The following is a 24341-nucleotide window of genomic DNA, read 5'->3' as shown; positions in this document are numbered from 1 at the left end:
CACTAAACATTGCTCATTCATAGACCACAGCGAGTGAGTTGGAGCATATACCTGAAGAAGTTAATTTAAGTAAGAGGGTGCGGTTCCAATGGTTGTCCTGAAAGCCAGAGTCAACACCTTAAATTTGATGCGGGCAGCTACAAGTAGCCAGTGGAGTGAAATCGAGAGTAGGGTGGCATGAGCCCTTTTTGGCTGATTGAATATGAGACTGCTGCATTCTGGAGGTGTTAGCTGGAAGGTCAACCAACAGAGCATTGCAGTAGTCCAGTCTTGAAATGACCAGAGCTTGGACCAGGAGCTGTGTAGAATATTCAGACAGGAAAGGTCTGATTTTCCTGATGTTGTTAAGTACGAAACTGCAAGACCGTGTGGTTGATGAGATGTGTGCAGTGAAATTAAGCTGGTCATCTACCACCACTCCCAAGGCTGTTTTGGTTGGTGTCAGTGTAGTTGAACCAAGATGAATAGTGAGGTTGTGGTCAACTGATTTGACAGCGGGTTTGCTGGGATCACGAGGAGTTCTATCTTGGCAAGGTTGAGCTGAAGGTGTAGTTCCTTCATTTAGGCCGAAATGTCAGAGGGGCAGGCAGAAATACGAGCTGAGACAGTAGGGTCATAAGGCTGAAACGACAGTTAGCTGAGTATCATCTGCATAGCAGTACTAGGAAAAGCCATGTGCCTCAATGACCAGTCAGTGTGATGTTGTGTATATATTAAGTAGAGGAGGGGTCCAAGCACTGATCCTTGAAGAACCCCAGTTGTCAGCTGGTGTGACTTGGACACCTCTCCTGGAGACCTTGAACGATCTGCCAGTGAGATATGAATCAAACCATCCAAGTGCAGTTCCTGGGTCAGACATCCAAGTTTTTGTAAGGTAGATATTGCAGCAGTCCCTCATCTCTCGTTGGAAATTCAGCTTGCAGAGCTTGTTGTCCAGAGACTGAAAAACTGCCAGTTGAATGCTAGGTAGTGTGGGCTGATTTGCGTGAGTCTTAGTCTGACGAAAATACCAGCTTTTCTTCCCCTTTTCTAGCTGCATTTCCGTAGCCGGGCAGCCCAGAAAAAGGACTGTCGTGTTTGAAAACAGCGGGTCGGCATTGAGGTATTTAAGTCCTGTTTTAGGTGTGCTATTGAAGAACCAATGTCCAAATGTGTTTGTATATTGTAGACAATACGGCAGACAACATCATAAAAGAAGGAAAATGCAAGAATTGTTGACAAAACAAACAAAAACTGCAATATTGGGTCAGAGCTCACAGCGCAGCAGCCAGCACGGCTCCATCTTGAAGCTTTGTAATAATATGATATTCAAAAGTTGTGTTATTGCAGATAGAAGAGAGAGCAGAGTGAATTTCCATGAGTTTGAAATTAGCAAACCGTTTCCCCCATCCTGCCCATTCAGACGAAGGGTGTGGGTGAAAGTGAAGTACCCACACCCATCCAGTGGGGTTGTCACAATAGTCACAATGCGATTTTTGACTGGCCAGCTCAGGACCTTTTGAAAAGTTCATGCGAATGAACTAGAAATGTGCTATGATTGTGAATTTGAAAAAAGAAGAAACTATCCTGGATTATCAACAGACCCAGGGCGTATCTGCAGTTGTTTTATGCATGTTCTGTGCTGATTTTTGGAGAAATTCTGTGGGATTCTGCAGAATTATTTTAAACATGGTCAAATGTGTTAATGGCGCTGATAGTATTACATTCTTACTACATATCCCAAACAGGCATGACATGGGTTTACAACTCTAATTGAATTGGAGAATGTATTGCTGCATGGCTTGATTTTTATGTAGGAGGTGATATACTGTAGGCAAAAAATACATCTTTTAAACACAACTCTCTGCCATGTATATTTTTCTTGAAGCTTTTTGTTTCATCTCCAAAGATGAATGGTACCTTTAGAAATGCATATGCGGCTATACCATCATGGTGGGCTTGAATCCCTTGTGTTGTATTTTCAAGTAACATGCCTGTGTTGTTTCAAGTCAAGTCAAGTTCATCATTTATTAGAATTTGTCTGTCTAGCACAAAGTCACAGTGAAGTGTAAATGTGCTGTCAGAAGTCCATTAACTTGAGGACTGTGGAATATTCTGTATGTACAAGGTCTTTCAAATACAGGTTTATGAAAATCCTCTTGTATAAATTTGGTGTTCGTGAAGGAAGGTTGATATATGGCATGTTTACTGGGCATCTAGACATTTATTATGCAGCCTCACAAGGTGCTTTGTGAAAAATAACCATGAATCACTAATGTGCATTGAAGCAAAAGAATAAAACTTGCTTTGTTATAAAAGATAGACAGACAGACTTGTGGTTATTGAAAACAAAGTCGCATCTTTTCAATTAAAAGCACTTTTTTGGTATCGCCTTCAATTCATAAACTAAAGTGACCAGATTGGTTTGAAGTGTCAAACCAGGGCTTACTGGGGTGGAGGGTATTCTTGTGAGTTTATTTTTTATTTATTTTATTTTTGTAAGAGATGCCCACCCTTGTCAGAAATAATTACAGAAATAACAGTAGTCCAAAAGGATGTGGTTCAACTATGCTGAAATGAGAGAAAACGTGAAATGTAGCTTTTCATATCAAATTAGTGTCATATCATTTTCAGTTAATGTCTAATGTGCTTCAACCCTTTTCATGGGCACCTCCGTAATGCTTTACATAGCTTCCCCAAATTTTTATTTATATGAGTTTACAGTTAAAAACCTATCCAAACAAATCAAAATATCATAAAAAATTGTAATTCCACATTTAACAAATATTTTGAAATGTGTTATTCCACATTCAGCAAACATGACCCCATGGTTGTCAGAATTTGACGCATATTTTTTTAACTTTGAACTTTTTTAGCCAACGATTTTAGAGATAGTCTTTCGTCTTTCAAGTAGATAGAAATTGTACTTGCATTCCCAGGGATGTTGCCAAAAGGGCCGACAACCGATTTGTTCCGATAAGGACTTTGATTGGATGTTCGACTGTGAGACAAATCGATGAGCATTGAAGACAATCGTGTATGGGGGAAATGCAGTGCTCTTCATTCAGACTGTGCAAGAACAAATGCCTCAAATAAATCTAGAATGTTTCATGTTATTTGACCATAAAACTACAAATCCCATGATCCAGACATTGATGAGCTAGAGATTCATAGGTGAATGTGATGACATTATAGAGATTGTCATAATAGAGATCTTACCATGGTTTAGAGTGGTATTTGAGGAAATAATTAAGAATTAATCTAGACATTTAAGATTTATTGTGCCTCCAGGTCATTGTTCAGTCAACTTTTCAACAAATCTTATCATTATAATATTTTCTAAATAATTTGAAATCCAAATTTATCATATAATGCTGGTTTTACCATGTTGACAATTTATGAGAATTGATGAAACTGAAAAGTAATTTGTTTTTAGTTTCCAAATGTAATCATTTTTCAAAGTAAGCAGTAATATAGAGTGTTTTTGAAACTCTCCTTTTTCGGTGAAGGAGAGCACTTTTCTTGCTAAATTAATGTGTTTTCAAACAAAAACTCAAAACTGTGTTTTCACGCCACTCGACCACTGTAATTGATTTTCTTGGTCATGCCCAAACAGAATCGGCAAGACCCAGAAGGAATCTGCAGACCTTTTTCTAGTTTTAGGGAGGAGATTCCATGTTGGGCTGGTTATGCTAGAATTTTAAATGGCAGAATATATTAGAATGTTTATCACTGAGAGGTTTATTAGGCACAATTATTTGTAAAGCTGCAATATAAATCAATTTAATTGAATTTTCTCGATTGTAATAAAGCAATCCCGTTTTTATGACGCTTCTTCAAATGGTACTATCATGTTAGTACCTTTTTAAAATGATACTTCATTTGCAAACACTGAGATGCCACTGAAGAAACCAAATGAAAAAGAGTTTCATGTGACCGGCCTTCAGACATGTCACAACAGAGTCATTGAGTTTTTCACTTGCTCTCGCTGTCTCACATATCTTCTCTCTCCTGTATTCTTGAATTCTGTTAGAAAATGAGTTAACCACTAACAAAAGCCTTCATCAGCCAGAATCAAAGGACAATGCATCTATGTGTATTTCCTCAATTAATCTGAGGACTTTAACACTTAAATATATATATATATATGAAAATATAACCATTGACCCAAAATACTTACTTAGATTTTAATTTTAACCACTTATAATTCTAAATATAAATGATTAATATTGGCATTATATTCATTCATTTTCTGTTCATGTACAGCTGCTTTGAAACAACGCCTGTTTTGAAAAGGATTATACATTTTATTTTGACTTGATTTGACTTGAAAGAGATTTTTGGCAGTGGTCGACCAATATATCACGATATATTCTTGAGGGTGCCAAAAATCGCCTGCTTGCATGTGAAGCAAATGAGACACGTAAACGACTAGTCATGGTTCGTTTTCTTGTTACGTGCCATCGTATCACTACAATAATAGATCGCTGTGCAATACAGTCTCATTTAAATGGTCCACATATCACGTGGTTTCTTTCTCCCTCTCTCTCCTTAACAGTTCCCTTTAATGTTTAACTGTCTCGTACAATGATAAAAAGGCAAATATCTATGAAACTAATATCATATACCGTCTGCAAATATGCACATATCTCATTAAATCAGATGTAATAAACCTCACACAACTTGAGGAGATCAGATTTATTTACCTCTAAAGCACATATGCTATCCTCCTCTCCTCAGCAGTTCCTTGTAAATTTTAACTTTATTTTCTAATGATAAAAGGCAAATATCAATAAAACTTCTATTATATACCATTTGCAAATATGCAGATGTAATTCACGAACCTCGCGAAAATCCAACGTTTCCTTGCCGTCGAGCGCTCATGTAATATATTCCTCTGAAGTGCATGTTCTATCCGACAGAATAAAAAACTTAAGGTGCAAAAGTTCCTCTCATTCACAAGTCATGATGGTCTGACCTGTGACAATCCAAGCAGGCATTCCAGGCCATTTAAACTGTCAGGAGATTGCTGCTGCTCGTGATGAATCCACACGAGCGCATCAATACAACTTCAAGGCTGCGTCTGAAACCAGGAAAATGCTGCCTCCGAAGGCTGTATATGGAGGTACTATGAAAATAAGGTGCTTTTCAAACTGTTCGGAGACTTAGTTTGCTTAAAAGTTCCATTCATTCAAAATTGATGTTATTTAGGCCATTAACTGATTGGGCAGCCAAGCAGCAAGTCAGCTGCCTACATTTTCAGATGTGGCCCTAGGTAAAAGCGCATAACTTGATATAAGAAAATGTCTTTTGTTTTGATTCTGTATTTTTTGAGTAAACGCGATTGCTAATGTGGACATGCAATCCATGGTTGCTGGACTACTGTGTGTACTGTTATTTCCTTCTTTCTTATATATTAATAGTTTCTTCATGTGGAAATGAATTATTAAAATTTGATGACTAACCAGAAATCGGACGAAACGGCTATCTGTCATTTTTAAAATATAAAAAAAAATAAAAAATATTCATAATTGTTTTGTTTTGTGTGAAATAGTGTAAATATAGTGCTAAATAATGAGGGTTATTTATTTTATTTTTTAGCTATTTTATATTTGTTATTTACTATATTAAATTGTGTGAAATATCGCATTGAATCGGCCTATTGGCCACCCTGCCCTCTGGATATTGGCATCGACCATTTAAAAAAAAACAGAACTGTCGACCACTACTTTTTGGTGTTGTGTTTTGTTTTTGTGCTATGGTGTTTTTTTTTAGCCTGTTAATAGCTTTTTTTTCATTAATGATTCTCAGATGACATGCACAATGGATATGGATATGTTTTGATATGTTTTTGCCACAGAAGCCTATTCAGTTTTCCTTTTCATGGAGGCTTTAAAATGCAACATGAATGTTGCATTGTTGATGTAAGAAGCCACTTGTTACATTTGCAAATAACCTCATAGATGGTGATTATAAACAGCATCTACCCTTTGCGTAATGAGGAGTACAGTCATTTGATTAAGGCTAGTCATCACAAGGGTGATGACATTCATTAAAGGCTTACATTTACTAAAGTTTAATAGTGTGGTCGTAGTTGCCGTTTCCTAGCAACGCTTTGTTCCAGTTGTCGAGTGGAATACTGTTATCCTACGGCAGTGATTCCCAACCAGGGGTATGAATACCTCAGAGGGTACTTGAAGAGATAGGTCACCCCGTAATTCAAATTCTGTTGTTTACTCACCCTCATGTTGTTCCCAGCACGTTTTACTTTTTTCTTCCATGGAACACAAAATTAAATGTTAGGTAGTATGTTAGTCTCAGTTACCATTCACATTTTTAGCATCTTTTTTTCCATACAATGAAAGTGAACAGTGATTGATCATTTTGCCTAATATTCCTTTCATGTTCCACAATAGAAAGAAAATCGTACGCATTTGGAACAGTATTTAGTGAAAATGGCAATTAAACATGTGGGATGCAGGGACCAGGGATGCAATGATTTATGGGTGAGCTGATCAGAGTCAACACTTAAGGAATGCCAAGCACGTCCGACTGTCATGCGGATTGGAGTTATAGGCACCGGCCGGATCAGTGATTCCATCCCAGGTCCCCCAAATGTCATAGGCTTGATTTACACCAATGAGGAGCTGGACAGATTGCCAGCGATGAACAGATAGTACTTGGGTACAGAAAGAATCTAGCCAGTTAGTAAAAGGATCATCAGTGTTGCTCATGTGACTGGAATTAACATGCAAAATGGTTTCCTTTTGTGTTGATCCAGATGCAGAGAACTTCATAAAATGTAACCTCTGAATAAAGGACGTTGTATTGAATGTCATTTTTTGTATTGCGGTTTTGTAAAGAGTATGGAGTGTTCTGTGTTCCAAACATGTTGAGCTGTATCAACAGCATTTGTGGCATAATTTTGATTTCCACAAAAATTATTTTGACTTTAAGCAACAATTGTGTTTACAGTAAAATGTAGTAACAATGAAGGAAAACTACTAAAGCATTCCAGTCAGAAGGTTTTAAAATAGAAATATGTTCCTTGTGTTTTTTTGTTAAAACATGTGAATTATTGTATTGAACTCATAACATTCCTTTGAAACATAAGTACCATAAAAGAGTAATTACACCATGTGTCTTAAACAAAGTCTTTAAAACATTTTTGGTCAGTCAGTTGTAGACACAAAGTAGGGAGGGTAATGAGACATTCAGTTTCTTTCAGCAGTCATTAGACTCCACTATGAAGTACACATAGTCTTAGCAAGATGGTGCTCACATTAAACTACAGTACATTCCAGAATTGTGAACCGTAACCCAAGAATTACATTGTTGTTGCTGTATAGCTTAGCATCGATAAATATCCCCAACAGGCCTGTTGATATGCATTAATTGAGTAGACCCTCCAACCATTGAATACATTCACAAGAGACACATCCTTTCTAGGTTTATCGCATTTGCTTCTTTACTAAGACGAGGGAAACCTTCCCAAAAGCCCCAAAGCTCTACAGAGGTCCTCTAGCTATCTCCCAGCAGATATATGACTTCTTTGATGACAGTATGGAACTAGAGATTTTCTGTATGCAAGGTTTGTAAGTGATAAGCTCATAAGCTAGTATAATTATAACAGTTGTATTTCCATTTTTTTTTAAATTTCACATCTACTCACTCTATGGCATTTACTGTATGTCATGCCTCCTTTACTGTATTTAAATGTTTGCTCTTGTGCTTGCTCTTGCTGCTTTCTGGATTTAAGAGCCTACTACTGAAATCAAAGGGCTACGAAAGCCAAGAGCCACATGTGGCTGGTGTTTGCAGTGGCTATATTTGGACTATATGTATGCTTTATTTGTTTTGATGTGGAGGATGAAATATTGAAAATATTTTCTATTCTGTTTGTCAGTGGGCCTAGTGGTTGTCTTCAAAGGTGTCACTCAGAATGTGACATTTAGGACCCTTTCAGAGTCAAAGCCATCACGGTTCAGACCAGTGTCACAGTCTCCATGAGAGCACTCTGTAAGCCCAGGTTCTGTGTTCAGAGCAAGAGGTGTTCCTAAAAAGATATCAAAAGACAGACCTTTTTCAAGTGTATTGTAGGCTTTATAAATTTTTAATTGGATCTTTCTTTTGTGCAATCAATAAAGCCCAGTAAGCAGATCATTGTGTTTTAAAGGTGACTCTTGGGAGTTCTGCTACTACTGCCTAGGTGTTCCTATCATGAGAGGTGAGGTCACATGACTATACTTCCATAGAAAACAAGAACACAAGATAAGAGTTGAAAATAACGTTCCTGGAAGAGCAAGAATTTGTGATGAAAAGAATGATGATAATTCTTTTGTAAAATTTTCTTTAAACTAAAAAGCCACACATGGTTTTTATTTCATACTTCCTTTCATGTTACGGCAGTTTAATTCATTATATCCCCATGGGAGCTAGAAATATTTTTTTTGTCCTGTATAGAGGACTTTTGTTTTTTGTGAATTTCTCTGAGACACCATATATGTTTCAGGTATCTTAAAGTGGACATCCTGGGCTTTTCAACAATACCAAATATTTTGGGGTCTGGCTACTTCCCCTTTTTTCAAAACCAAAAAGCAAAACATGTCTGACATCACAGTTCAGAAATCTTAAAAAAAAAAAAAATGCATATATATTTAAGCAATATCACACTTCCTAATTTTTTTAAATGTACATGTTCATTGAACTGTTGTATATAAGCAAAATCACACTCGCAACCATGCGATATGGCCCTATATCAGCACCAGGGTTTCCGTTGTCCGGTAATTACCGGACATTGGCCGGTAAAAAAATTAAATGTCCGACAAAATTAAATCTCTCCGGTCAAATTGTCCGATTAAAATTGCCTAATAATCCCATCCCCCTAACACAATCCGAATTTGAGAATAAGCCTAAAATGTATAAAGCAAAAATACACCGATCTTTTGCTATGTTATAAAGGAACAGGCTCTATCGTTTGAAAGTTATGAAACAACATCGCATGCTGCATTTCAAATAAAGCGCCTAAAACGGCTGCAATATAGACCTAAACAACGAACGATTGAGTGAGACGTTTCAAATATGGCCAGGCCCAGGCAGACTAGCTTTAAAAGCTTTTTTCAGAGGCCAGACTCTGATGAATCAGGAACATCTCATTATAGATAGACCAGTGCTTCTAATCCGCGCATTCGTGCAGTTTTTTTTCTCTATCATCAAAACTGAATAGCCTATGTTCATCAGTGCATGGTTACAGTCTATATCAAGCAGGGACACGTTTGTGTGCATTTTATTTTGTGATTTCACCGGAATTAATAGAGAGTCTCCGCAACGGCGATAGATTGAAACGCTCGTCCTAGTGAAGATTGCGCAACTCGCGCAGCGCATCGTCCATGCAGAGCCGGATTATCCATAAGGGCACTTGGGCCAGTGCCCAGGGACACCAACCATTCACAACCACTAGGGGGCACCACATGACACAAGCTTTAAAAATATTTTTCGTAAATTGTTATATTATTAACTTGAAATTCTTGAAAGACCATACATAACTAGTTTATGAACACTAATTTAACAATAATAATAATAATAATAATAAATTATAAATAAATGAAGATTACATGACCACTATCACTCCCCCCCTCCCCAATCTGTCACAGTTGAGTTGGTCCACAACAATTACGTGCAAATGCGTCTTTTTTTAACGGCTACTACAGAAAATGAATCAAAATCCAAAATGGACAGACGGCAATTGAGTGGTTTCGCAAAAAGAAGATTAAAGAAAGAGGAGGATGCTAGACGTTTAGCTACAATAAAAAATGTTCCAGGGATCGACAAATTTTTTGTTAAATCACTAGTTTTTTGGGAGAACACGGGAATTGCAGACACCAGCAGCACTAAGTCTGACACCGCTGGCACTGCTAGCGGGGGAGATGCAGCAGCTGCTAATGTTAGTCAGGGCGTCGGCGATGACCGCCAGGTGAATGAAGATATTCTCCTTGTCCTTGGGGGAGACAGGAGCGAGGAAGACTCGGGTGAGGAAGAGGACATTAATGAAGATAAATATTAGGGGTGGGACGGTACATGTAAGTTATTCGTATTGAACCTAAACGGTACGGGCGTCACGTCTCGGTGCACGAATTTACACGGAGAATACACGGTATAAAAATAAATAAAACTAAATAGCGATACATATCGCTCTATTTCGCATAATGAACAGTCTGATAAAGATTGCAATGCTGGAGTGTGTGTGTGTGTTTGTGTGCGCGCGCGTGATCGAACTTTTTTTTTGGGGGGGGGGGGCCTTTTGAGGTATAGTGCCCAGGGGCACCACACTGTCTTGATACGGCCCTGCGTCCATGCAACTGATAGCAGCGGACACGAGCGCTCAGCTTGATTTCAAAAACAACAGATTTTAGCGCTAGATCTCTTATTTAATAACGGACTAAATTAATGATCTGCTAGTTAACTGGAGATGTTTTATTTATTTGTATTAGGTACATCCGTGCCGCAACGTTTCAAAAAGTGAATGTGTGTGAAACCACAGTAAAAAACAATTGCCGTTGATTGACGCCAATCGGACGTTCATGTTTTTTTTTCGTCTATTTGAAAGTTAAGCCAATAATAATATGTTGCATTCTATACGGCCTGATTACCGGTATGTCATTTTTTAAGTTACATAGACTGCCTCCAGTTTTCCTCAACTTGACTAATTAAGAGGCGATATATTTGACCGGCATATCATCAAAATGTCCGTAAAACGAAACCTCTGCCGGTCACTTTGACCAGCACCATTTTTTTCTAGCGGAAACTCTGATCAGCACTGCTGTGATTCACGAGGCTGCAGGACGAGTGACGTAAGTAATCACAACAGTGCTGATTTCGGGCCATATTGCACGGCGTCAAGTGACAGCAACCGGAGTCTGATTATTCGCCAATGATCACGATATTGATGAAAGGCCTAATGTTATCAGAAGAGTTACGACCCTGAATAATCCCCACCTGATCTATATGTATATGTCATAACTTAATCGGTTAGTTAGAATCTAGCTGTATTAGGGAAATTGGTCGGTAACTCTTACGGTCACTTGGAACTTTGTCCATTTTAAGAATCAGACTGATCCGGGTTGTGTCATGGTTGATGGAAGCTTTCCATTCTTTAACGATACCATATAAACTTCCAACAAAGTGGAGCCAGTTCTGTAGCATAAAATCAAAAAAATTCTGCAACAAAACCATCTAGCCCCGGAGCCTTGCCTGTAGGCAAGGCCTTAATTAGAGTTCTAATGATTCCACAAAGTTTCTAATATCTATCGTCCCAGTAGATGAAATGTGAAATGTAGAATGTGGTTCTGTAAAGATCAAGAAAGAATTCTTTAAAAGTATTATTAATATCAATGGCTGAGGTAAATATGTATATCTAGCCAAAAGCTTCCCTGCTTTGTCCCCCGACTGTCTTGCCCTGAATAGCCAAATCTCAACCTTCTGTGACAAAATAATATTATATCTGTATTTAATACTGAAGACATTCAGCGCTTCAGCTCTGCCTCTGCACTTTTAATATTCCCTTCCAACTCCAAAAGTTCTCATGCTTTGGATGTTTTGATGAATGAAGCATACTATATGATCCGACCCCTAAGAACCGGTTTAAGTGCCTCCCAAGCCACGCCCACAGTGGATACTGAGGACCAGTTGGTCTCCATATAAACATTGATTTCGGCCTTTAAAATGTTTTTGAATTAAGGTTTTTGCGAAAGGGATACATGAAAGCGCCAACTATGATTTCTTTTTCTCCATATGCAGCAGCATCTCTAAACTCACCAGGGTGTGATCTGAGACTAATATGTTTCCAGCTGAGCAATCCACAACAGATGCAATGAGGGACTTTGATATTAAAAAAAAATCTATTCTTGAATAAATCTTATGGATTGATGAAAAAAAATTATAGTCCCTACCAGATGGGCTCAAAAGTCTCCAAATATCTGTAAGACCAAGATTTTTACACATCCTGTGACGTGTTGCTGTAGGGAGCTTATACACTTTTGCTTCACTGTCATCAACGTTACATACATAAATATTAGCCAAAATCATCCTTTGCCACTGAATTTCTGCTAAAACTATAATGACTCCCCTGCTCCTACTTGAGCCAGCACTAAATAAAACATGTCCACGCCATATCTTCCCAAATTTTTCAGCTTCCTGTGGGAATGATGTGTTTCTTGAAGAAACACTATATCATATTTCTTACATTTAAGAAAATAAATAACCTTCCTTCTTTTTATGGGGTGCCACAACCCATTCACATTCCACATGGAGAAAGACAATTCACTCATACTAACATTTTAAATTTTGACATATTAGAAAAAGATTTATTGTGTGTCAAAAACAAAATTATAAAGACAACATTCCAACATTATATCAACAAACAAACCCTGAATTTCCCCCAGAACAAATAAACTGAAAAAAACATTATCCCTGTGCACGACAGAGCAAACCGGCGTTTATCCTTCTAAACTCCAACAGTCCATGTACGCCTACGAGAGCACCCGCGACAACTTTGCCATCAGATTACTTAAATCTGGTGCTTCTTTACAAATTTTGTGAGACAGAATTACACAACTGAAAATAATCTGTAAAAAAAAACACAAAGACGTGTAGATTCCTCCACATCTATTGCGGAGAAGTGTTATTCCACAAAAAAAAAAAACTCCAGCCACTAGGTGGAACCAGCACAAAAAGAAACAAAACAGGCGTCCAGTTTCCTCGGACTGTCAAGTGAATGTTCAGTGAGTCAGGTCCACTCGGCTGCATCACACAATGATTTACTTAATCCATTGACTTTATGAAGAACATCGCTGGCTGTGGGCATGTTAATATTTTGCAGCCATCGTTAGTATTCTCAGTTTGGCCAGGAACATCAGTGCAAAAGCGGCCTTCCATTGATGTAAGAGTTTCTTGCATTCCTTGAATCGATCTCGTTTCTCTCTTGTCGAATTCGAAAGTCTGGGAACAAGAAAATGCTGTGTTTCTTCCAAGAAAGTCTACCTTTACTCCTCGCCTCATGCAACACGAGATCTTTATCGGATGATCTCAGAAATTTGGCCAGAATTGATCGGGCCCTGTCTCCCTCAGTAGATCTCCGAGCCAGGACTCTGTGAATTTGCTCAATTTCCAGCTTATGGCCTGTTATGTTGAGCAGACTCGGAAAGAGCTCGTCTAGGAATTTCAACATATCTCGACCTTCTTTGTTCTTGGGAATTCCAACAATTCGGACAGTGTTTCGCCGGCTACGATTCAATTCATATTCCAACTTTTCCCAAATGGAAAAGTCCAACCCCATGTCCAAGCTGTGACTGAAATATGGTTATTCCACCAAATATTGATTTCTGAATTCTTCCTAAGTTAAAACAGTAGTATTGTGTTGTTTAAAAATTAATATGAAATAGTTTTCTTTGCATTATTTGAGGTCTGAAAACAGTGTTACTTTTTTGTTATTTTGACCAGTTGTCATTTTCTACAAATAAATGCTCTAAATTACAATATTTTTATTTGGAATTTGGGAGAAAAATTGTCAGTACTTTTGTAGAATAAAACAAAAATGTTTTACATTTAAATGATTACAAATGTGATCTCAGTCATTTGGACTGTGGCATGATAGTTGGTGCCAGATGGGCTGGTTTGAGTATTTCTGTAACTGCTGATCTCCTGAGATTTTCATGCACAACAGTCTCTAGAATTTACTCAGAATGGTGCCAGAAACAAAAAACATCCAGTGAGCGGCAGTTCTGTGGACAGAAATGCCTTGATGATGAGAGAGGTCAACAGAGAATAGCCAGACTGGTTCGAACTGACAAAGTCTACGGTAACTCGGATAACTGCGCTGTACAATTGTGGTGAAGTGAGATGTGAGTTTGTGCTGTTTGGTGGCACGAGGGTAACCTACAAAATATTAGGCAGGTGGTTTTAATGTTGTGGCTGATCAGTGTAATATTGGTGTTATGATACAAGAGCCTCAACTAGGTCATCGGAGAAGGAATTCCCCAAAAGAGTTTCACCGCAATGTAGAGTGAGCTAAATTGATAGGGAACAGGGGCCTTGCTTTCGGACAAAAATGGACTTTTGGCACATATTGCTCGGTGGGATTTTGATGGTTCCGCCAGCGATCATTAATCTCTCTGAAATAATGTTTTGCTGTGCGCTGCCTGTTCCCTAGTTACAGTTCATTCTGTCTCAGGCAGTAGACTGTAAACACAGTCAAGACAGCTCTTCCAGCCATGCCTCTCCACGGCCGTGCTGTGGAACAGGGATGACTGCTGTTCCATTGCTCCCACATGACTGATGTCTGTATTGCATAGAAAATGAGTTGTTGGCTTTGTTTAATTGTGCAGGTTGTGCTCTTGTCAAATAAAGCTGGTTTATAAACATACTGTACCTGGTGTTTATTATTATGTCCATGTTCATTAAATATGTATGAGGACCTTTTCCTGGCACAGCAGTGTGTTCTGAAGCCTGCTGTATTTGGGATCAGTACTCTCATATTTCTTTTCACACTAAGGCCAGAAAAATACTTAAGGCAAGTATACAAACGCAGACGTGAATGCTTGGTCAGTGTATCGCAAGCGCAATGTTCTGTTGCACACTTAATGTGCATTCTTGCATTACTGTTGTGGTAATAAACTCTAAATGCGATTCATTTGATTAAAAAGGATGTTAGGCTACTATTCGTTTTGTTAAATGTTGACAGTTGTGGATTGTGTGCTGTTGTATTTTCTAAAGTGTTTAAAAGTTTAGAGTGAATGCACTTGGCTGCATAGGAAAGCTATAGGATGCTCCCTATTTAGTAAATTACTTAACCTCCAGTGTCCGTCTGCACTGGTCTCAAAACTGTTTGAAATGCACCTATATTTTCAATATACTCTTTTACTCTTTTATTTCAATTTACTCTGTAAACAGCCTCTGAAAGCAACATTTTCCATCTTTTGAATGCATTCATTGATTCTCAATGTGATAATGCACAATGGAGATAGGATTTCCAAGGGCAAAATAGCCCTATAGTCCTCGTCTGCAGTCATTGTGTGTAATAGCATGCCGTGTTTGCGATTAATCAATTGCATTTTCAAAACGCTGTATCGGATGAAACTAAAGACTTTTGACTCAAGCACGTTTCAATGTTTAAACTCAATTAGGTTCTTACCAGATGTAGCTTTGTTGCCGTTTCTCCCGAAGACAAACTCCGCTGTGATCAGTGCCATGCTGTTTTGTCACATGACTCAGTGCTGCGCAAGTTTAACCCTTTAATTATAGCCCAGAGTGTCCTGAACTGAGATCAGTCAGTTTAAATATCATTAAATTATGCATAGAGTATAGCGAAGACAAAATGTTTGTATATAATGTATGCGCATGATGACATGGGGTCGCATGAGGTAAAGTTTCAGCTTTAACCTCATACTATACTATTATTGTTCACCTAATTAATGCATACCTGGAATATCCATTAGACAGACTTTGTTCTTTGAAGGTCCTCTTCAACTGTCTTATTATGTGCATGACATTGTGATAATATTTTGAGTAGTAACCTGAATGTTTTAAGTGAGTTTTGTGCTCCTACTGGTGGCAAAGATTCCATATGAACCTAAACTTACATCTTATCCACCACTCTCTGTGTGGTTTTAATTGTTTGCAATTGTTTGCATTATCACACAAACATAGCTTAAACAAGTTTTAAATAGGACAATTCTCCCTTTTTCTCCTTTTTTTGCATCTCCTTTTTTTTTGAGTAAGGAGGTGTGAATATATTAAAAGGCCTTGCTAAAACAATGATATCTTGAGATCTGAAATCGTGTAGGTTTTTTTGTTTATCAGAGGAACCATTATTTAGACCAAACAGCCATTGTTGCCAAGTAATTCAAATTTTTAATGTGATAACTACAAAACAGTAAAATTCCTAATAAAACCTAATAACCACAATGGAAAATGTTTTTAGTTTATTCATGTACAAAAAGATACATACAGTATAAACAGCAGTATTTATCTTGTTTTTTTTTTTTTTTACTAAAACAAAAGTGCAAAAGAGGTTGCCACTATGCTAGAATGTTGTAGGCTGTTGCAGTTCAATGCGTGAGTCACCACATTTTTTTTATAATGGTTATTAAAATAACGCTTTACCGTCACATCACGCTATTTGAATATGTACGTTATTTGAGATATATGTGTTGGGACTGGTTGGTAAATGCTCAAGTTAGCAGCAGCACATTGCATATGTTTAAAACATAACTTCTTTCAACTGAAAAACTGTGAATGCTTTCATGTTGTTAAGTGTTAGTGTTCTATTTGAGATGATACTACCCTTTGCACTAGATTGCATTGCATAGTGTATTACTGCAAGTGTACAGTGTATAGTCCATCATATTATTTTATTATTATTTTTCTAAAATTTATGATACCACAATAATAGACCAGCTTGCAACATAGTGGTAGTTTATTCAAATTATTGCATCGGCTGTAATTGGCTTCATTACTGGTTGACTGATAGAAACCTGTCTACTCCTGACCCCCAGATGGTTGTCGCTTGATACACAACTAGATAGGATAAAAACTAATTGATATATACAGTAGAAGATAGCGTTTATTGCTTGATGCTTTATTATGCTGTACCTAGTTAGGACATCAGCCTAGCTAAGACACAGGATGGAAAAGCTCTATGCAATTCCATAAACCTGAAACCAGCTGTTGCAACTTGCTGGGTTTGCATCAGGCATCGGTGAATTGCTGCACTGGCTGTCCTTGACAGAGATTGATTGATTGGCTTCACAGAGACCATCCCCCAAACTCTGCTCATTATGAATATGTCCAACAAATGCAGAACAATACATCATTCAAGGTGGCACGTTGTATTATTGTAAATAACACACAAGTTGAAGAACAAAAGGCTCATTTTAGAAGCGTGATGTATACATTAATCCATTAAAAACAAAAGGGTTCATACCCTTGTTTTACATTTATGCATTTGTTTTACCCCCTTTGATAGCATTTGGATCCCCCGCATTCCTGCATCTGAGACCAAGCACTATAATGTGACACCTCCCACGCCAATTTCCTAATAAGGCCGTTGCAGAGCGAGTAAAGGGAGTGTATTAATAGAGATGATTATTGCTTAGAAATATTTGCATTGCCGACTTGAAGACTTATCTGATGTGTGTGCGTTTCCATGGTGCTGGTGAGACTGGAGTTAATGCACAACTGGACCCAAGATCCTACAGTCAATGCAGCAGATAGTCAGCACTACACTGCAGCAGTTGCCTGGAGATAATGTTATAGACAGATACTGTATCACATATTCAATCTGCTGAATTAATTGAGCTAAAATGAAATGGCTTTTTGGGTCAGACTCGGCTTTATGATACTGTAATGGAGCTGCGTGAAATGGACTTCAAGGTTTGTTTATTTGAAGGTGTGGACACTAAGCTGACGCCCTTCCTTCAAATATTCGATTACGCATTTTCATGTATACTTGGACAGATAGATGAAGACAGAAGCTCGACTACACAAAAGCCTCCTATTGCTTGATTATACAGTAACTACGCATGTAAACATACAGACTGTTAACACGTTATCCATATTAGGCTAAAGGGACTGGTGTGTTCTGGTGTTCTGGGACCTGAAGTCATGGCGGAGATATGTCCACTGAAGTTCCGCAACCAGTTTTGGCAGAGATATGATTGGAAATGTGCCCACTGCCTCCGATACCAGTGTGTGGAAGGAGTTAAGACGCTCACCCCGCTTATGGAAGAGATGGAGGAGGACCTTTTTTATCCCAGATAAATTGAAATGTGTTGACACTGAACAGCGTCAGGTTGTTTGGCATGTCGTTATCATACACTCTATTTTTGGTGTGCAGGCCTCATGCATTGGAGCCAAAAACAGTTTGACCTCTCAAATTAAAGGTGCAGTCAATCATTTCCTTTTTTTTTTTTTTTTTTTTGTGAATTGCTAAACTTGTTTGTGTTGCATGGATTTTTTGTTTGCATGAGAGTTTATAGAATTATTAACAGTTCGACTGAGGGTCGTTTGAAACAAGACAAGGTCACTGATACACTGATATTCTCCTCACAAACTACATTCATCCTTACAGTGTGGTGTTAGGGATAATGAACAGCCGGTTGTTATCACAAAATATACCCCGACAGGGTGATCAGGGTGATCAGGACCCTGATGCAAAGCGGACTCTCACGCATATTATATGGCTACTAACCAAATTAATAAATACATGAACATAAAATATTGATTTGCGATAAAATTATGTGAGAAGAAATAAATTGCTGAAAAACTGAATTCCACCTCTGGCTTGCGTTGGAGTTCTGTTTTATTTATTTTGTATATAATGAATGTCTGACTGCTCATTTTTCATCTTAATACAAGAATACTTGCCAAATAAATACACAAATGCACATGAAACATTGATTTGATATTAGATTATTAGTTTACATGTAGAGATTGCATAGTGATCCAGGAACAATGGCTCGCAACACCTGGATGAGTGGTCTGATACGTGGACGTGCGGTTGTTACTAAGCAATATCAGATGCTAGATGGCGCCATTGACCAATAAGAATCGAGTATTCCAGAGAGCCATGTAATAATATTCATTAATCAATAGAGTTAAAAGTTCCCACAAATGCAAAAAAAAAAAAAACATTTCCACACATATTGTCTGTGCTGAGAAGAAATGCAAATGGCTTGGTATTTATTTGTATATTGAACTACAGATAAATGACAAATGACCTTTGTGTATTAATGGATTTAAATGTGATCTTACAAAAGAGTACATATATTTATTTATTTCATTGTGTGCAGCTAGACTAGACTAGACAATCTTGTAACTCAATAATTAGCTATATAAAAATTAGTTTAAGCATTTGTCTCAAATCAGCCCCTTGTCTCTCATATTTTCATGCCTAATTTTATGTATATCAGATACATGTATATCAGAGGTTAAAATGGTTGACTATGGGGTTCCATTACACTTTAAAGACCTTAAAAAAAACATTGTTGAATACCATGTTGTTTGATTTTGTATTGTGCTTTCTTTCACAGCTTGTGTCCAACGTGCTGATCTTCTCCTGTACTAATATAGTTGGTGTGTGCACACACTACCCAGCGGAAGGCTCACAGAGACGAGCCTTCCAGGAGACCAGAGAATGTATTCAAGCTCGACTGCACTCTCAGAGAGAAAACCAGCAACAGGTGAGAGTCCACAGAAATCTAGAGGACCCCTGCTGTCTACTAATGTGCCATCTTGTATAAGAGATTCGACACTCGGCATGAAATGTTTGCTAATGGAGATTTAGTGTCCCCAAAAAGTATTTTCACACTTTTGGACACTAAAATCACCCTTAAAAGTGGCAGAATGTAATTGCACCAAACCAAGTGACAACTGCAAACCTATGAATCAAGACCTTTACTTCACTTTTTTGAGCCACCAGTGATTGTGTCTCTCAGCAGGGGAGGATGGATTGAGTATATAAACGGGGGCGTACAGTAGAACACTGTACTCTCACTTAAGAGAAATCGGTGTCTATCTTGGGATGGCTATCTCTCTCTTTGTTTATACCTGTTTTTCCCCTCCTCTTTCCCCTTCATTTCATTGTCATCATTTGCAGGAACGCCTCCTTCTCTCTGTGCTTCCTCGACATGTCGCCATGGAGATGAAAGCCGACATAAATGCCAAACAGGAGGATATGATGTTCCACAAGATTTATATTCAGAAGCATGACAATGTGAGGTAAGCCTGAATCTACAAATAGCTCTAAAGACGGGGAACAAGTGTTTTCATCTGAAAGCACTTTTGAAGCATAACCTTTTCATAACATTTTTTAAAACTATGCCTCATTCTGCGTTTCGACACATTTTCCTGGTGAAATTAACACAAGAGACGCTACAACAACTGTTCAATTTATTCACTTTCAGACAAATCACGACTTTATAAACACTTATTTTTCGCACTATTACCCACACAGTGCTATGATATGAAAACACTTTGCTAAATTTGAAAAACGATACATTTTAAGGCTTGTATTACTTACTCATTTACATTTACAAGCTTATTTCAATGTGATTAACTCCCACCGTAGCTCACCTCATAGGCCACGTACACACTGCTGCTTAATTCGGTTGTCAGTTCACCTTTTAGTATTTAATCCTGTTCTGTACACACACATTCAGTTAAATACGGGAGCGATGACCACATTTTACAATCAAATGAACTCCCGAAAAATTCTGGTAGTGATAACCGCATTTAAAACAAATTCACATAGTGTGTACAAAACTAGTTGGTAATGACGTGAAAATGGCGCGTGTGAGATTTATCCGTCTTCTCCTGTGTAAGGGAAGTTACATAGGATGAGGGAAGGAGGACACTGGGACAGGATGTTTCAGGTCTCAGGTGAGCTTTTATTCACAAACTTTGGGGTAACACAGTCACAACTGGCACAGTAACTTCTTCAGCTTCACAAGCTCTTTAGCATCACAGGCTTCTAGTCACAGCCTCTTAATCAGCACAAAGTCTTTATCACAACATTTTAACGTCACAACTGCTTCACCGTGAGACTCTCGTGCCAGACTCTCTCCCTCCCCATCGGTGGCATGGTTCTTTTATACCACTCTCCCAAAGCTCACTGCAATTAGAAATAGGTGTTAGACATGATCTAGCTCAGTTGAAGCGCCCTTACCGCTTTCTCTGTCTCTGGACGGACGCTCGACCACACCCCTGCTCCCACATCTTAGTTTAAATTACACTTACAGAGGTATGTGTGTTCATTTGTTCAAATATTCCAGTCTTTCTCTCACATCTGTAGTTCCTCTCATTAGCCCTGTGGGGGTAACCTTAATATTACAGTCCAGAGCACTTGCACTTGTTAACAACAACCGCTTAGACACGCATAAACCAAACAGGGCTTGTCTGTCGACGGCAGCTAACTAAAAATTGTCTGATGATAATACACCTGTGGTGGATTATTTCTTTACAACAGCAACAAAAAAAAATGGGTTAAACTGGTGGCAGTCATATTTATTGTTCACAGGTGCGAGACGCTGCAGAGTTTATATGGCTACACTTGTCAATCATCACAATTGTGGGAGTTAGTCCTGTATTCTGTACACATATAGAATGAAAATTTAGGGAGATTAATGTTTTAGGTTAGGGACCGGGAGATACGTTTTACTTATTAAAACCTCCATCTAATATTCACCTTAACCTCGTATGATTACGACACCATTTTACTCACTTTTGGCTACCTACTTGAATAAAGAAAGACCAAAATCTCCAAAACGATTGGTCAAGATTATGATCAAATAACAAACTTTAAATCTGCAGTAAAATCTGACAACAATTGTATATAACTTGTGACTCTTAAACTTAGATTAAGAGGCTCTTACTCAAGCTTAGCTGGGATGTGTGAAAAAGAATTTCACTGTATATGTGCAAATGTTTAATGTGTGAAAAAAAAGAAAGGCTTCTAAGGCTTCTAGATCGTGCTAAAAAAACTAATTTTCAGGCTGGTTCAGCTAATGCTCATCTGCATTCTCAAGTTGACTGACAGGTGATGTCTGTATCTAATAGGTGATTGGCTCTTTCACCTGTAAGGTGGGACTTCCTTTTGTACATCTGTGGGATTGTGCATTGCAGATTCTCCCATTAATTTTAATACATTTGGTCTGTCTTTGGCTAAATGGTATTTGGATGCATCCAGCTTTTGAAATTCAAGAACAGGTTCATTGTGTACAACCATTGAGGTAGCATCCTAAAAAAAAAAACACATAAGTAATTGATTTATAACCATTTACATAGGTAGCAACACGAATTACAAAGTGTTTGGCATTGCATTTTGCTAAGCTACCAATGCAATACTTTACAGTAATGAGAATTAAAATCCATTACACACACAAATATTGGGTGATGTAGTAAATTTCTAATTAGATAATCAACATTTCTCTGTCATTTTGGAGGACAATCCAGTAAGTAGTTGTTCTTCATTGTAGCAGCCTGTGAAATGGAAAACCTAGCCAATGAGGTTGGAGCTTACCATTTAAAAAAATTCCCTGCCATTTTTGTTTGCAAAAGCATCAGCTGGTCAGTTCTTAGTCATGGTTGTTCCAGTGGGCAGCTCGAGTCCAGCCTCTCTAGGTTGTTGTTTGTAGTTGGAGGTTCTGTCTTTTTTCCTTGTCCCATAAAGCCCCCACCAACCTGTCTCCAGGGTCAAACAAATTATGTGTGAATTTAAGTGTACAGCCAAGCAAAATGCTTTGCTTCCCATCTCGATAAGTGGAATATTGATAGTTCTGATACTAGAGGACCCAGTGGTTTAATTGCTAATGAGAGTTATGTAACAGCGTCTGTGTTTGAATCTTTGCTCTTGAAGGAAACCCACACAGTTGTGGACAGAGGAGGCCTAGACTTCAACTGTAGGAATGAGCAGATCTGGTTCATTCATCTGCTACAGTACCAGTTACTTCAAATATTATACAAATAATCCTACATTTTGCGTGTATGCATGCATTTTGTTTCTAAGAATCATAAGTGTCAAACAGCTGGGAATTTGTGGTTTGGGAACATTTCGCTTGTGCTCACTGCATACAAATGAAATCAAAACATACATGCTAATATGAATTGCACTGACATATCATGCATCTGTGGACAATGAGTCTGTGAGGGATGGACTTATTTTCTGTACAATGGTATGCACTATATAAAGGTCCAAGATCACATATAGTTATAGCTAGTTGTGTTCTGTTTTTTTTTTTTAATGCACTTTCAAACTGTTGCATGCCTTTGATCACAACCTCTTTGCTGAATAGTAATTATTCAGTCCGAGAAACAGAGAAATTTCATTCAGAAAGGAAATATTTTGATCAAGGCTACTATGAGTGAAATCATAATAATTTCTCCTAAAATCTAGTCTTAAGCCATAGTTACTTTGCACTTAATGCTCCATTTACTTTCAGGAAAGGGAGTAGACAGTATATTTAAAAATGTTGAATATAAAATTATTTGTTACTTGTATTTATTATGTATTAAAACCAGAAGCCCTGAAGCATGACATGATATGCTGTTTGTTGTGATGTCCAAAGTCATTTTACATGCTCAAAGCTTTGTGTGACCATGGTGTGGGTCTTTAAAGAATCCCTAAATGAGCTCTGGGGTCCTGTGGTGGGGGTTGTGATGCAGAGATTAGGGGTGAGAAGGTCAGACCTCTAAGCAGCTACTTTGATAAAGGCTGAGTGGTGACCCATGATGGATTTAGAGGGCCTTGTTATATAAGCAAGAAGTGTGACTTTGTCTAACATTCCTTCATGGAGCTTTTTTTTTTTTTTGGCTGGAACAGTTGTCCTGCTGATGTCCCTCAGCAGACTATTGCTGACCCACTACACTCTCCACTTGTGAAAAATGTTAGTCACTTCCTGTCATTTTTTTAATTATTATTTTCCTGTCAACACAGTGAGATTAAGCCATTTTGGTTCCTGAGGTAATTTGGCATATGCAGAGAGCAGCAACATTTGACCTTAGGGTTGCTGTCACCACAAAGCCATTAACATTGCCATTGGCAAGAACTATTGTTTTTAACCCGGTGACACAATAAATCACATTTCAACTCAACCATATGTATCTCATCAGCTTCTATGAGAATAATACTCATACAATATTTAACAATGCATCATAAAATCATAATCATGATGCACCAAAAATGTTAAGCACAAACACATTTTAAGTCAACTTAAGAAATCTAAATTAAACCTACATTAATTACTTTCTTAAAAGGATAGTTTTTAAGTGAACCAAAGATATTTAGAAGAATATCTTAGCTCTCTAGGTCCTCACAATGCAAGTGACCAAAAAAAAAAAAAGCACATAAATGCAGCATTAATTAATCCATACGACTCCTGGTTAAATACATATCTTCAAAAGCAATATGATAAGTGTGGGTGAGAAACAGATTAAAATTTAAGAACTTCTTAACTATCAAACACCATTTTCACGTTCCTCTTCTTTTGTTTTTGGTGATTTACATTCTTCATGCATATTGTCTCCTACTGGACAGGAAGGATAAAAGAGTAAAAAAGGACTTGAAAAAAGTATTGATCTGTTTCTCACCCACACCTATCATATTGATCTGAAGATATAGATTAAACCACTGGAGTAATATGGATTATTTTTATAATGCATTTTTTTGATATTTGGACCATCAGTGTTCTGGACACTATTTGCTTTTTATTGTATTTGACCTACAGAGCTTAAATATTCTTCTAAAAATATGTATTTTGTTTTCAGAAGAAGAAAGAATGTCATACAAATCTGGTATGACAAGAGGGTAAGTA

General features: G+C 37.8%; 1 protein-coding gene across 2 annotated transcripts in view; it reads left to right on the top strand.

Moving 5' to 3' along the window:
• LOC127658533 (adenylate cyclase type 5-like) overlaps positions 1-24341 on the top strand; it is a 111525-nt gene that overhangs the window by 44315 nt on the left and 42869 nt on the right. For both annotated transcript variants that reach the window (XM_052147865.1, XM_052147864.1), the window contains exons 2-3: positions 19065-19214; positions 19631-19752. In XM_052147865.1, the coding sequence (XP_052003825.1) occupies positions 19065-19214; positions 19631-19752 (272 nt within the window). The remainder of the gene's footprint in view (positions 1-19064; positions 19215-19630; positions 19753-24341) is intronic.

The sequence above is a fragment of the Xyrauchen texanus genome, chromosome 18, assembly GCF_025860055.1.
Source record: "Xyrauchen texanus isolate HMW12.3.18 chromosome 18, RBS_HiC_50CHRs, whole genome shotgun sequence".
In the NCBI taxonomy this organism is placed as follows: Eukaryota; Metazoa; Chordata; class Actinopteri; order Cypriniformes; family Catostomidae; genus Xyrauchen; species Xyrauchen texanus.
This window is presented reverse-complemented; position numbering and strand designations above follow the sequence as displayed.